This window comes from Pongo pygmaeus, chromosome 2, assembly GCF_028885625.2.
Source record: "Pongo pygmaeus isolate AG05252 chromosome 2, NHGRI_mPonPyg2-v2.0_pri, whole genome shotgun sequence".
Taxonomy (NCBI): domain Eukaryota; kingdom Metazoa; phylum Chordata; class Mammalia; order Primates; family Hominidae; genus Pongo; species Pongo pygmaeus.
In genome coordinates this window covers 184,634,125-184,648,260 of record NC_085930.1, presented here as the reverse complement: position 1 = coordinate 184,648,260, position 14,136 = coordinate 184,634,125, and the positions used below count along the sequence as shown (strand labels likewise).

General features: G+C 35.0%; 1 protein-coding gene across 15 annotated transcripts in view; it reads right to left on the bottom strand.

Annotated features, from left to right (window-relative positions):
* Window positions 1-14,136, bottom strand: part of NAALADL2 (N-acetylated alpha-linked acidic dipeptidase like 2) — a 1,372,789-nt gene that overhangs the window by 331,857 nt on the left and 1,026,796 nt on the right. For all 15 annotated transcript variants that reach the window (XM_054481096.2, XM_054481101.2, XM_063662440.1 and 12 more), the window contains one exon: window positions 2,773-2,865. In XM_054481096.2, coding sequence (XP_054337071.1) covers window positions 2,773-2,865 — 93 coding nt within the window. The remainder of the gene's footprint in view (window positions 1-2,772; window positions 2,866-14,136) is intronic.

The window sequence follows — 14,136 nt, the reverse complement described above, 5'->3', positions numbered from 1 at the left end:
AAAAGTTGCCTTTTACATATTTTATTTCATACAATCATTCAAAATTTATTAGATACACTATTAGGAGAGCCTTCCTAACACATGGAAGTAGGCTGTTCAATGCACATTACTGAATATTTTCAATAATAAGGCTGAAAATGCCCCTCAAGAGTTTCCTTTGATTTTGTTGTCAGTGAATGTTATTGCTAATAATAACATACCAGAATTTATCTGACCAACTATCTTCACACATCTGTGCAAAAATTTTTCTTCATTGAATATCATTTTATTACCAGATGTCCCACAACTGGATGGTAAATTGTGCAGACCCTGAATCCAGCCTGCTTGGGTTAGAATCCAGGCTTTGCAAGTCACTAGTTTTGTGACCTTGGAAAGCTTAATTCAACTTTCGATGCCTTAGTATTTTCAACTCTAAGGTAGGAAAATAAATAGTACATCCTCCATTTAGTTGTTCTAAGTTTTAGGAGTTACTATTTGTAAGCCACTTTGAACAATGCTCAACACAAAGTAGGTCTTACACATGGGTGGAATAAATGAATCACCCTTTGACTTATAACACCAAAAAGCTACCTTACAAGAAATGCCACAGTATGAAGATATTTTAGTTTTCCACACAGGAATTGGCAATGGATTTGATCTGCCAACATTTTATTAAGGTTTAATTAATGGGCAGTGGCTCACACCTGTAATCCCGGTACTTTGGGAGGCCAAGGCAGGTGGATCACGAGGTCAGGAGTTCAAGACCAGCCTGGCCAAGATGGTGAAACCTCGTCTCTACTAAAAATACAAAAATTAGCCGGGCTTGGTGGTGGGCACCTGTAATTCCAGCTATTCGGGAGGCTGAGGCAGGGAATTGCTTGAATCTCAGAGGCGGAGGATGCAATGAGCCAAGATCATGTCACTACATTCCAGCCCCGTGATAGAGCAAGACTCTGTCTCAAAAAAAAAAAAAAAAAAAAAAAGATTTAATTAATGGTATACATAGTGTGAGAGTGTCTGCAAATGTTAAAAACCCAAGAATTTATTCACTTATCTCCCATAAATGTCTCAAAATTTTGCTTGGAATTGTCTGCATTCTAAATAAACCATATCTAAGAAACAATGCTAATTGATTATTGTTTCTAATCTTCAAAGTTATTAAATAAAATGTCATGTAAATAGTCAATTTTTTGTAAAATTCAAATAAGCAAAATTTGAGAAGCTTTGTATATTATACACTGAAGAATACTAATGGTAAAATTGATTTTTTCAATTCCAGGAGTTTATTTTATACAGTGAATTTTCTTCACTCTAAAGCTAGTATAATTTGTACAACTGGGTTTTCCAATAACAACTTGTGAATGTATCAGTGATGATAAACATTCTAGTGCTTCAATTGAGAACCTTATGATGGAAATTCATTGAAATTCAATAGTAACAATTTTCAAATTTATTTATATCTTGTATTTAAAGAACTATAATCAGAGGTTGTTCAACATTGTAACTGTAAAGAAATCAGAGAAAATAACTGGCTTTCATAAACTTTGTAAGAGTTGGCCAGCAAGAAACTGGGAGGCTATAAAACTTGATCTTAAAATTCTGAGCTAGCGACTAGGCCAATTTTACTAAAGTCATGGAAAATAATAATTCTCCAAGGAGAACTTGCGTAAATGTCCCAAAATCAACAGAAGTAGCAAAAGTGTAATAAAAAGATTGTTACACGCTACACTGTATAATAGGCACATTAGACGGTAATATGTGATTCAGCCTTACAATGTGTTTGGAAGTATTGCTATTAATCTCTTAATTAGCCTACATAATATCTGAAGATTCCATTTTTTCCTTTTTTGAGATGGAGTCTCTCTCTGTTGCCCAGGCTAGAAAGCAGTGGCACAATCTCAGCTAACTGCAATCTCCGGCCTCCCAGATTCAAGCGATTCTCCTGCCACAGCCTCCTGAGTAGCTGCAGGTGACCATTTTCATAAGCACATTGAAAACCTAAAGTCATGCAGACATTTGACAAATTTGGCAATGGACCAAGGATACAGAGTGGGACATAGAATAAAACTGGACAACTAAATTTGGAGACCAAAACTTTTATTAAAAAAGAAAAACACATCATTAAAAACTAAAATCTTTCTTAGCCAGGCACACTGGCTCACCCCTATAATCCCAGCACTTTCGGAGGCCAAGGCGGGTGGATCACATGAGGATAGGAGTGCAAGACCAGCCTGGCCGACATGGTGAAACCCCGTCTCTACTAAAAATACAAAATGAAAAATTAGCCGGGCTTGGTGGTGGGCGCCTGTAGTCTCAGCTACTCAAGAGGATGAGGCACAAGAATCACTTGAACTTGGGAAGCAGAGACTGCAGTGAGGAAAAAGAAAATCATTCTTTAAAATGTCTTCTTGATAAAAATAAAATTTTCAATGGTGTTATGGTGAGTATAAGAAAAAAAGAAAACTTTGGCTTTTGTAGAACATGCCAGTTTACCAAATCTAAACTCTGTTTCTTGTTTTACCCCCTCCTGAGAGACCCCCACCTCTCTCTCTCTCTCTCTCTCTCTCTGTGTCTCTCTCTCTCACTCCCCACTAAGATTTATTTTAGAAGAGAGATGGTAGGAAAGAGAAGGAAAACCCACTTCTTAGTTTCAAATTCATCTACTCTAAGAGTGGGACAAATTTCTAGTTACATCTAAAGTAGGATATTTAAGTATGATATTAAATTATTACAGAGCATTTCCTTGTAAAGTTTCATATAAAGTGTAGATTATAAATATTCAACACTACTTACCTGGAGATGTCAAGCCCATTACATATCCAACAACATTAGTAACTGTTTTCAATTTTGTGACTGTCTGAACTTGCATGCTGATGACTCTTACTTCTGAAAAAATAAAAATTTAAAGACTTTCGTTTCTTTATATTTTATTGTATTTTTTAAACCTTAAAATTTATTTATCCAATATCATCAGCAAAAGAATTCCACAGAATTGAATGTTCTCAGCCAAAGTTATACTTCTTCTGACAAATATTTATTCAATACTTTGTACAGATTCTATTTTAGGTGCTTGTTATGCAATGATGACTAAGACACAATTGCTAGCCTCTTTGAACCTCAGAGCCATAAATAGGCACTTCTAAACCTTACATTCAGTTCTACAATGAGGGTTCATTATGAGAGCATTTAGAAGACCTTCAGGAGATGCGGGCAACTCATATTTTTAAAAATGCAAAAAAATAGATTAAAATATTTCCAAAGAATATTGAATGCTTTTATATATTCAGATAAAGAATATGTGGACAATAACCTCTCCAGTATGACTCACTATTTTATTAACACTTTAAAAACGGTAAATAAAGCATTATACAACATAAAAGGATAAAGATTCTTAAAGCTGTACACGTTTTCATATATTAGAGTTTTTATTTCTGAGTTTGTAGGTCCCTTACCTCTATTCTAAATCTGTACTAATCGCTCTACCTATTTGAATTTTTCTGTTTATGTTTGATATTCAAAAATTTTGCAAATAAGGCAAAGACACCAATCAGGAGGGACTCTAGTCACAGAATTTACACAGTCTCTGGAGATGAAATGTGTTAATCCTGTATTTGACGGATCCTGAGAAGTCTGGGTTGGGAAGTTGTTCACAGGATCTTTAAAGTTTTCCTTAAAGCAGAGGTTTAAGAGTCAGGGCAGAGCGTGGCACATTTGAAAGCAGGTAATGCAAAGTAGCCACATTATACTGGCAGGCCTACAAATGTCACTTCTTACTGCTAGACAGAAATTGTAATAATAAATATATTACTTCTTTCCCTCAATGTACCCTTTCAAACAAATTAAATGGAAAAACAGTACACCGAATCCATTAAAATAATAACCAAAACAAAAGTAAAGAGGCCTTTAGAAAATGTCTGAGTGCCTTATCTAACTGTGAGTAAATCTACGTAAAGCCTGAGCATTGTACTTTTAATTTAGGTACTATGCATTTTCGTTTTTTTTTTTCAATTAATAGACTTTGTTTCTTAGAGCATTTTAGGTTTACAAAAATACTGAGCAGAAAGTATACAGTTCCTCAATACCCTCTGTCTCCCAAGCCTCCTATTATTAACATCTTGCATTACTGTGGAACATTTGTTACCCTGATAGAACAATAATGACACATAAAGTCCATAGTTTACATTGGGATTCACTTTTTGTGTTGTATATTTGATGGGCTTTGACAATGCATAATGGTGTATATCCATCATGATAGTATCATACAGGATGGCTTCACTACTCTAAAATCCCCTGTGCACCACCTCTTCATCCCTCCTTCCCTCCCTCTCTCCCCAGAAACCCCTGGCAGCAACCACTGATCTTTTTACTGTCTCATAGTTCTGCCTTTTCAAGATTGTCATAGCGTTGGGCTCATATGTTTGTTTGTTTTGACTGTTTGTCTAATTCCCTGCTCAAGGTTTGTTCCAAATGATCCACATAAGTGAACTTTATAGATCCTTTACCTTATACCTTTCAATGATCTTTCCTGCTTATTTTAGATATAGATATAGGTGAAGAATCTTTTCTGGTTTTCTAAAATTCAATATATTTTTGTCTAAGTTAGCAGTGAGAAAACCTCACAATATGTATACTGTACTACTTACAATATTACCTTGCATTAATATAGTGTTTAAAATTTACAATAACCATTTTCACACACATGCACTAATTCTTACTGGATCACATTCTTACTGGAAGTAGCTAGAGTGGTCATTGCCCAATTCCCAACAGCTGTTGGGGTGTCCTGTTTAGAGGAGGGATTGAGAGGTGAAGCCAGCTGGAATTCCTGGGTCAAGTGGGGACTTGGAAAACTTTTCTGTCTAGCTAGAGGATTGTAAACGCACCAATCAGCACTCTGTAAAAACGCACCAAACAGTGCTCTGTGTCTAGATAAAGGATTGTAAATGCACCAATCAGCACTCTGCGTCTAGCTAAAGGATTGTAAATGCACCAATCAGCACTCTGTAAAAATGCACCATCAGCTTTCTGTGTCTAGCTAAAGAATTGTAAATGCACCAATCAGCACTCTGTGTCTAGCTAAAGGATTGTAAATGCACCAATCAGCACTCTGTAAAAACGCACCAATCAGCACTCTGTGTCTAGCTAAAGAACTGTAAATGCACCAATCAGCACTCTGTAAAAATGCACCAATCAGCGCTCTGTATCTAGTTAAAGAACTGTAAACCCACCAATCAGCAGTCTGCAAAATGGACCAGTCAGCACTAAGTAAAATGGACCAATCAGCAGGACGTGGGTGGGGACAGATAAGGGAATAAAAGCTGGCCACCCCAGCCAGCAGCAGCAACCCGCCTGGGTAACCTTCCACACTGTGGAAGCTTTGTTCTTTTGCTCTTTACAATAAATATTGCTGCTGCGCACTCTTTGGGTCTGCAACACCCTGCCTCCTTGGGAACATGATCATCTCTTTTGTCCCAATGTGGATGCTATATTCCCACTCTAATTTTACTAAGACCCATAACTTCTGAATACCTGGCAAACAGAGTTGCAACTCTTTTGCTCACTTCTCTGATTGTTGATTCTGTCTTCATTTTTGCTTTTGTATATTTGGTTATATTTTACTTTATTTTCTGAGAGCTGCTTTTAAATTTCCTTCAGGAATCTTAAACATTTGTACTGAAGGATTTCAAATTATTTTATTCTGCTTTCTACATCTTGAGGTCTAGAACTATTTAAAAGAAGCACAGAGGTCAGAGAAAATAAACACAATCTTTTGCTCTGAGAAGAATGCTATATTTACATTGGATCCTTCCAACTGACAGAAGTACTTCCTTATGTATCATTAGGCAACGACTAGGTCAAAATAATGACATATTTACATAGCAAAAAGCTACTTTTCATCTCTTTATTTACATCCTCATGCATGTGCTGATCCTGATGCATATTGTTTTCTATTATTCCATACTCACATCTGAAAATAAATATGCATAGAGTCTGTTTATTTTCACTAGAGTCAGCACCATGATCACATTTAAAATTTTAATAATAAATATCAGAAAGATCTTGAATAAACTTCCTCTAAAGACACATCTGCTGCTGTTGGCATTGCTAATTTGAACAATCCATTGGTAAGGCAATATTACTCTTCATAGCAATAACAAAAGCAATCCTGTACTTAGAAATTTATCCTACAAGAATAATTCAACTCTCTGCAGTATAATCTATAATGGCAATAACAGAAAACAACATAAACATCTGAAACAGGGAAATGACTTAGAGAATTGTGATAAAATGTGTGGCTGTTAAAAATATAAAAAGAGTATTTAGAAACATGGATATGCTATAAGTGAAAAGAAAAGAATACAGAGTGATATACATAATGATTAAACTTAGGTAAAAACGTGTATGATTATGAACAAACTATGAAAAAGGAGAGATTAAATAGTGGAATAGAAATTGGGTTTAGCAGGCCCTCCCATATCTACTGGAGTGAGGCACTGTTGTAAAAAGGCTTGAACAAACCTGCACTCTGGGGTATGTCTCCTCCTCCAAATCCCCAGGGATGGTGGAATTAAAACCTAGAGAGATTGGCTCCTCCTAGTGTAGCACCTGTTAATGTTGGACCCTTTTTCACCGTAGAAACTTTTAGAATTTTTCTCTTTGTGCTTTTTGAATTTAACTATAAAATATATAGGTGTGTTTTTTTTTTCCTTTTTTTCTGGAAAAATTATTATTACTTTTTTGACCATTTTCTCTCTCCCATTTTTTCCTTCTTCTAATATTGTTTCTAGAACTCCATTTTAATCGATTGTATCTTTTAGCCATACTTTTGTATTTCTCTATTTATCCTTTTCTGTGCCTCTCTGGATCTAGAAGGTCAATCTGATCTTCTAGCTCTTGAATTTATTCTTCAGTTACATCTATCTATGGCTGTATCTATCTACCTACCCTATTACTATATTTCCTTCAGTTATCTTATTTTCCATACCTATTATTTCCTGTCATTTTTTAAAATGTTTTCTGATTTTTGTTTTTTATTGCTAACATATTTTATTCTCTTTTTGAGTTTAAGTTTAATCCTTATTTTAAATTCTTATACCATGTGTTCCAATATGGTAACTTTGAGTGGTATATGTATTCGTTGTGCTAATTTTCTTTTATGGTGGTTGTGGACCTCAGGATCTAGTTATTTTGGCCTGTGGTCCAGCATGGTATATCAGGGCCCAAGGATGGTGGGGATAGTGTCTAAGCGTGTGTGTGTGTGTGTGTGTGTGTGTGTGTGTGTGTGAGACACATAGTGTCTAAGTGTGTGAGAAGGCCTGAACATGAGGAGGAAAGCAACTGCCAAGGGAAATAATGCAATGAGATAAGACATTGAAGCAAAGTGAGAAGGCCATCTGCATTTAAGAGCTGAATAGCATATAGTGTTAGAGCCTGGGTGGAGTGGGGAAATTAACCACATTGTGGTAGGGGCAGACAGAACATTTGATATAGAGTGAATAGCCTGTATGTACCAGTGCCTAGGGTCGGATCCATTGTGAAGGGAGTAATGGCATCAATTGATTACATGCAGAGGATCTAATTACCTAAGTAAATATATTCCATTTAATGAGAAGGCGATTTCTAACTGCTAGAGAAAAGATTTACAAACATGGAAAGATAAATAAAACTCGATATTGATATGTTCTCATGGTTTATATATATATAATTTATTTTTAATTATATTTATCTTTAAATTATGAATTTAATATATTTTAATTATACATTATATATAAAACCAAAAGAACATATGAATTTATATATTTATATATATAAAACCATGAGAACATATCTATATGTTGTTGATTGTATATATATATCTATATATATCCATGAGAACATACATATATACAAAACTGTGTGTATGTGTGTGTATAACACCCGTGCATATAGATTTAAAAGTAAATACAGATATAAATCTGAGTGTATAGATATATTTTTATATATTTACATACAAATATAATATTAAAATATAACTATATTTTCCTAGTTTTGTTCACTGAGTAGTATGGAGAGAAGCAACACTTTAATAGCAATAGATGAATCCAGATCTGGTTTTCTAGACACTATTCTCCACTCAAAGGACCTAGAGTCTTTGGAGAAATGGCTGATAACAGAGCTGGCAAAGGAAAAGTACAAGATGATTTGGTACGTCTTACGGTGCCAAAAACGAAGGAAATACATGAAGAATAATGAGTACATGCCAAAGGACACAGAACCCAGCTGAAGTTGCTATTACTGCCTAACATTTGACAATTTGAGTATCAAGGTACAAATAGTACTGGTTTATAACCTATTGAATCTATTATGAATATAAATCCTAATTAAGTAATGACTCAATACTGGCGTGTGTAAATTAAAAAAATCATACTAAGAAATGAATAGAAAAAAGGAAAAATCTCTTCTTTACAGTGAAATTTCAACTAATAAGTGTGAAGACGATAAAATTACAGCTGGAAGTGGTGGCTCATGCCTGTAATCCTAAAGCTCTGGGAGGATCCTTTGAGGCCAAGAGTTTGAGACCAGCCTGAGCAACATAGCAAGATCTTGTCTCTACAAAAAAAAAAAAAAAAAAAAAAAAATTAGCCAGACATGGTGGTGCATGCTTCTAGTCCTAGTTACTCAGAGACTGAGGCAGGAGGATCATTTGAGCCAAAGAGTTCAAGGCTGCAGTTAGCTAAAATGGTGCCACTGCACTGCAGTGACAGAGTGAAACTGTCTTAAAAACAAAACAAAAAAAGGAAGTTGGAAAGTCATCATTGGCATCATCATAGAAATGACTGGGCAACAAGTGTCATTGAACACAAATAATAGTGGCTAAAGATAGCAGGGGTTTGGGGCAGTATGCTACATGATTTCAAATGCTTATTGAGTATAAAAGAAAAAATTATAAACTAACTTCAATAAGGAGACCTGGCAGTCACCACCTTAATCAAGTGATCAAAGGTAGTAGCATCACTAGAGATGGGACAAACTGAAGCAGAGTGAGAAGGACATCTGCTTTTAAGAGCTGAAAAACATACCTCGTTAGAGCCTGAGTAGAGTAAGGAAGTTAACTACACCATGGTAGGGGCAGGTAGAACATTTGATGTAGGGTGAATAGCCCATATTAGACAGTGACAAAGGTTGGATCCATTGTGGAGGGAGTAATGGCATCAACTGATTACAAACAGGGGAACAAATTGTTCCCTGGTACATGGTAATATCATGCACCAGCTCATAAAATGCAATAGGAAAAACATAGTCTCACTCTGTAGTACTACTGTTAAAGATTCAGAGCCTGAATATCCTCATGAGAAAACATCAGATAGACCCAGATTGGAGGGACAATACTGTAGATAATTGGTATGGAATCTTCAAAGGTAGCAAAGCAAAGGAAGTCAAGAAAAGACAGAAACTCTTCCAGGTTGAAGGAAATGGAGGATTTGACAACTTGGTGCGATACATGTGCCTAGTTTGGATCTTATTGTGATTTACGATATTACTGGGAAAATTGAAAAATGTTTAATTGAGTCTGTGGAATGCCTGGTAGTAATGTATCAATGATTAATTTCTGATTGTGATGGTTGCATCATCTGTGTAGGAGTATGTTATTGTTTGTCAGATAATTCACTGACAAAGTCAGAGATATTCACTATGTTTGTAATTTGCTCTTGAGTAGTTAGGAAAAAATACTTTTATTCTTGAAACTTTCTGTACATTGATTTCAAGATAAAAAAAAATTCACGGTTGAAAGTTGTAATTAGAAACTCCTGGAGAACATTTAGGGGCAGTTAATTATTCAAAAAATTGCTGCGTGCGTGCGTGCGTGTGTGTGTGTGTGTGTATGTTTTGGTAGTTAAAAATTACATTTCCAGCCCACATTTACCAATTTCTGCCTTTTATGTAAAATTTGATGACAGCTTTAATTATGACATGTAAAGTTTAAAAGATTTCAAGACATAAAAATGTGTTCCACTCAGAGAACATTTGTATTCAAATAGGGTGAGGGGTGTCAGAGCTAAGAGACATGAAATAGCTGCCTCTCTCTATCCTTTAATTTCATCATGTGCAGAGAAAAATAACTACTGCCAATTTTATGGTCCAGAGACAATTCTGTCTTGTATTTTTGTTGCAATTATTAAGAGCCAGATTAATTGGTTCCCAATCTTCTTCTTCCGTGATAACTAACAAAGCTTCATTTCCACCTGTATTGTGAATAATTATACCAAGTATCTAGAAAAAATTCCAATCTTATTCAGAGAGATGTGAAGAATAACACTTGCTGCTAACTCTGAGTCTCAGTTCCAATAATTAAGCATTTGTTAGTTTCCTAGGCCTAGTTCTTCTAGAGTCTCTAAGTTTAATTGAATATTTGTCCCATTATATATACTTGAGTCCCTTTCTTGTCAGCCTGGCTCTAGAAAATAACTTCTTCTAGGATTGGACTTCCAGATTGTTCTTTCATTTTCTTAATTTTCCTGATCCTCACGGGGACTAGAATCTGTTCTAGAGGCACAGTTTTGATGATTGAGATGCTGTGGTCTGCAGCTATCTTTCCTAAATGCCAACTGTTTGCCGGAAAATCTGCATATAAACTGCTTCTAGATTCTCTGTCATCATAACTTGTAAACTTTCAAGTACATATAGCTATCCCCTGATTGTCTAATACATGCATACACATTTTCACATCCATATGTGCAACTACTCATGTGAGCTTGCATACTTTTGGAAAAACAATTAACGTTGAATTAAATTGTATTCTTTTTATTTAGTAACTAGGAAGATTTATGTATGTAACTAGGAAGATTTATTTATGTAACTAGGAAGATATTTTAAATAATATGAATATGAGAAAAAATAACTTTTACTCTCTTTGTATCCCTCAGAAATGTAAAAATTGACAATTTTTTCTCATCTGTCTACCAAACACTTCCACAAATCATAAATCATAAAATTAATCAGAAGACTAATCACCTGAAGCACTATCTTTGCTGCATATTTTCTATTTGTTCATTCACATCTATTTGCCACCCTCCATTAACCTTACCCCAGGAGAAGTACCTCTAAGAACTACATCTACCTGGTTCTTTTATTCTTTGGCTTCGGGTTTAGTTTACCCAATTGAAGGCATCAACAAGAGGCCAGCAGGTTGGGTTAAGGGAAAAACTGGAGTATTTATTTTCCAGTACCCTCCCTGGCTGTCCACTTTATGCAGTGACAACTCTGCTTGACTGAAAGCCACAGCTCTTCTCTTATAGCTAAAATACTTGCCAGTTCCTACAACTGCTCTCTCTTCTTCCCCTTTCAGGTTTACAGTAGTAGCAATTACTAGACCTGGTTTAGAGGCAGTAGCAATGGTATCCCTTTTCTGTTTTGCTTTACCTGTCCACACCATGGGCATAAGCACTTGATTAAATTCTCTTAAATTGCACAGTTTTTAGTGTATCCTTTTTTTCTTGATGAAAACCTGATTTATATGCCAATCAATCTACACAATTTTCCAAGTCCATATTTGCTGCCAGGAAATAAATGGATGGAAAGGAAGAGAAGATTTTCTTTACTAAAAATATGGTGAGCTAGGATATCAGATTAATCTACTCACTGATAATAACTTATAATGCCAAATAAAATACAAAATAAATCTTGTTAACAGCATCTAAGAATTAGCAAGAAATTAAGAACTTACTAGGTCAAAATTTAAGTTGTGATGGGAACCCAGGTAAATAAAACTATGAGGCTATCTTCAACCTAAGGGAATTTGGTAAACAAAGAAAATCGTTTAATATTGATGGCCTTGTGAGATGCAAAGGTCAGAAGACAAAGTCCTAGGCTTACCAAAACTGGGATGAAGAAGGTGGTTCTAAAAAAAGATTCTTTCTCTATAAAGTAGGAATCCTAAAGTTCTGAACTTCCCCACTCCCCCCCAAGAGACTGCAAAGAAAGTTACCTGACACTAAGCAGAGCAGGGACACGGCATCTCTAAGAAGTTGTAATTTCTTAGATTAATTATAAAAGAATACAAAATGTATTTATAACTTGTAAATAGTAGAGAGAAAAATTTAATGGCAAACATCTAAATCTAAAGAAAAACTAAAACTCAAGGAAAATAATATGTGATTCAAAGAAGAAACCCTAATTAAGATGAAAACTATAAGCCTAAGCACATATTAATCACATTAAATGAAAGGGACCAAATGCTCCTATTAAAAGATTGCATTTAAATTGGAAATTATTTGCTATTAATGAGACATATATAAAGGGAAGCTACAGGAAGGTTGAAAGCAAAAAATACATAGCATAAAGATACTAATACAAATAGTGTTACAAAATTAATACTCAAACTTAAAACAAGAATTACTACACATAAGGAATATCACTTCATGTGATAAGTGGTTCAACTATTCCGGATGATATATTTGAATTTATAAACACTGAAGAAATAATCTCAAAACATACAAAGTGAAAATTGACTAACTACAAGGGAAAATGGACAAATTTATATTCACAGTAGGAGATTTTAACATGAATAATATACAGAATATTTGAACAACCTGATTAAGGAACTTAGTCTAAGTGGCATGTATAGAATAGACAATTACGCAGCGTACATTCATTTCCAATACTCATAGAACACTGATGATACTCTGAACCATAAAGAAAACCGCAAATAATTGAATTATAAAGAGGAAACAACATATTCTAATGAAAATTCAGTTGCTTATGCTCTGCTTCAGAAGAATATCATATCATAATGCCAAATAGCATATAAGTGCCAAATGCATGAGAGAGTCATAAAGAGTGACTATGTCCAACTTGAATGAAACCCTAAAGAGCTTTTGGTGGAGAATATAACACTTGCACTGAACCTTAAGAATTTACAGGGAAATGAGCCTTTACAACTTAGAGACACAGACATGCAAGACATATTTGGATAATACTGAACAGAATAATAAGGAGAAATATTGGATACTGGCAAGGAATAGCAGAATATAGAAACACAAAGGCAGTGAGGAATCTTTGCAAGTTTTTGTTTAGTAAATGACAGTGTTGGCCCATAACATAAAAATATAAAGATAGGGTGTACACTAATGGATTTTATCACACATAAACTCCAAAGTTTAGTTGGAATTTCTATAATTTGTAAAAAGTGACAGGTATTTGAAAAATGATATGCTAAGAATATAAGAAGCTGTAAAATCATTGAGAAATATTGAAAAAGTAGAAAACACTTTTTAAAGTAATTTTGCTTTCAAGTGTACATATCAGGTTGTCTTTAAGTCTTAGCAAACAAACAAAAACTCTAGACTGTACCCCAGCTGAATCATTTCTAAAATCAAAACTGTTGAGACAGAATCCTGGAAACTTGAGAAGTTCTGGGTGAATGTCAGATCTGCGTCACCTTTGGTAAGCCCAGCCTGCACTCCCCAGGAAACAGAGAATTGACTACTTTCTGTGGACTTTGGACAATAGGTTTCCCCCCTATGCTCACTCCATTTAAGATCCCTGATGAACAGTCCTTCAAAGTGAATTCTGAAGCTCTTTTTCCTTTTGTCCAAGGACTTCAGACTGGCAGCTCATGAATGCTGATCTTTAGTTCTACGGAATACTCTGTTATCAGCTCCTACCTCAGACTCCTAGGTTCACTATGTAACTGACTGCTTGAAGACAGTTGATCTGGCATTTGTCTCCACACATATCAGTTCTTCCTAAAGAGTTCTAGCTCCCTGAATTATTCAGATAAAGAGCAGCTATCATATCTATATGCATGCTATACAGAAGTTCTCTGCACAAATTAAAATTTTCCCCATTTCTTCTGAATATTTTCCTCCATGTTGATTGGAAAAGCCTAATCAATATTATTAAAGCCCACTCTGCTCAAAAACAAGTTTTTGGTTTTCTCTTTCTTTTTTTTCTTTTAAGGCCTACTAAAAAATACTTTGTTTTGTTGTGGCCAAAAAGGTTTGTCATTTGTTATGTGGGAACTTAAAGGAAGCCATGTCATATAAGATCATACTACTCCATTGCCTATCAATATAAATTGATAGGTAGGTGGATAGAGGGAGAGAAAGAGAGACACAGCAAGAGAGAGAGAGAGAGAGAATCTCAAGACATTCTTTAATGAGAATAGCATAATGTATT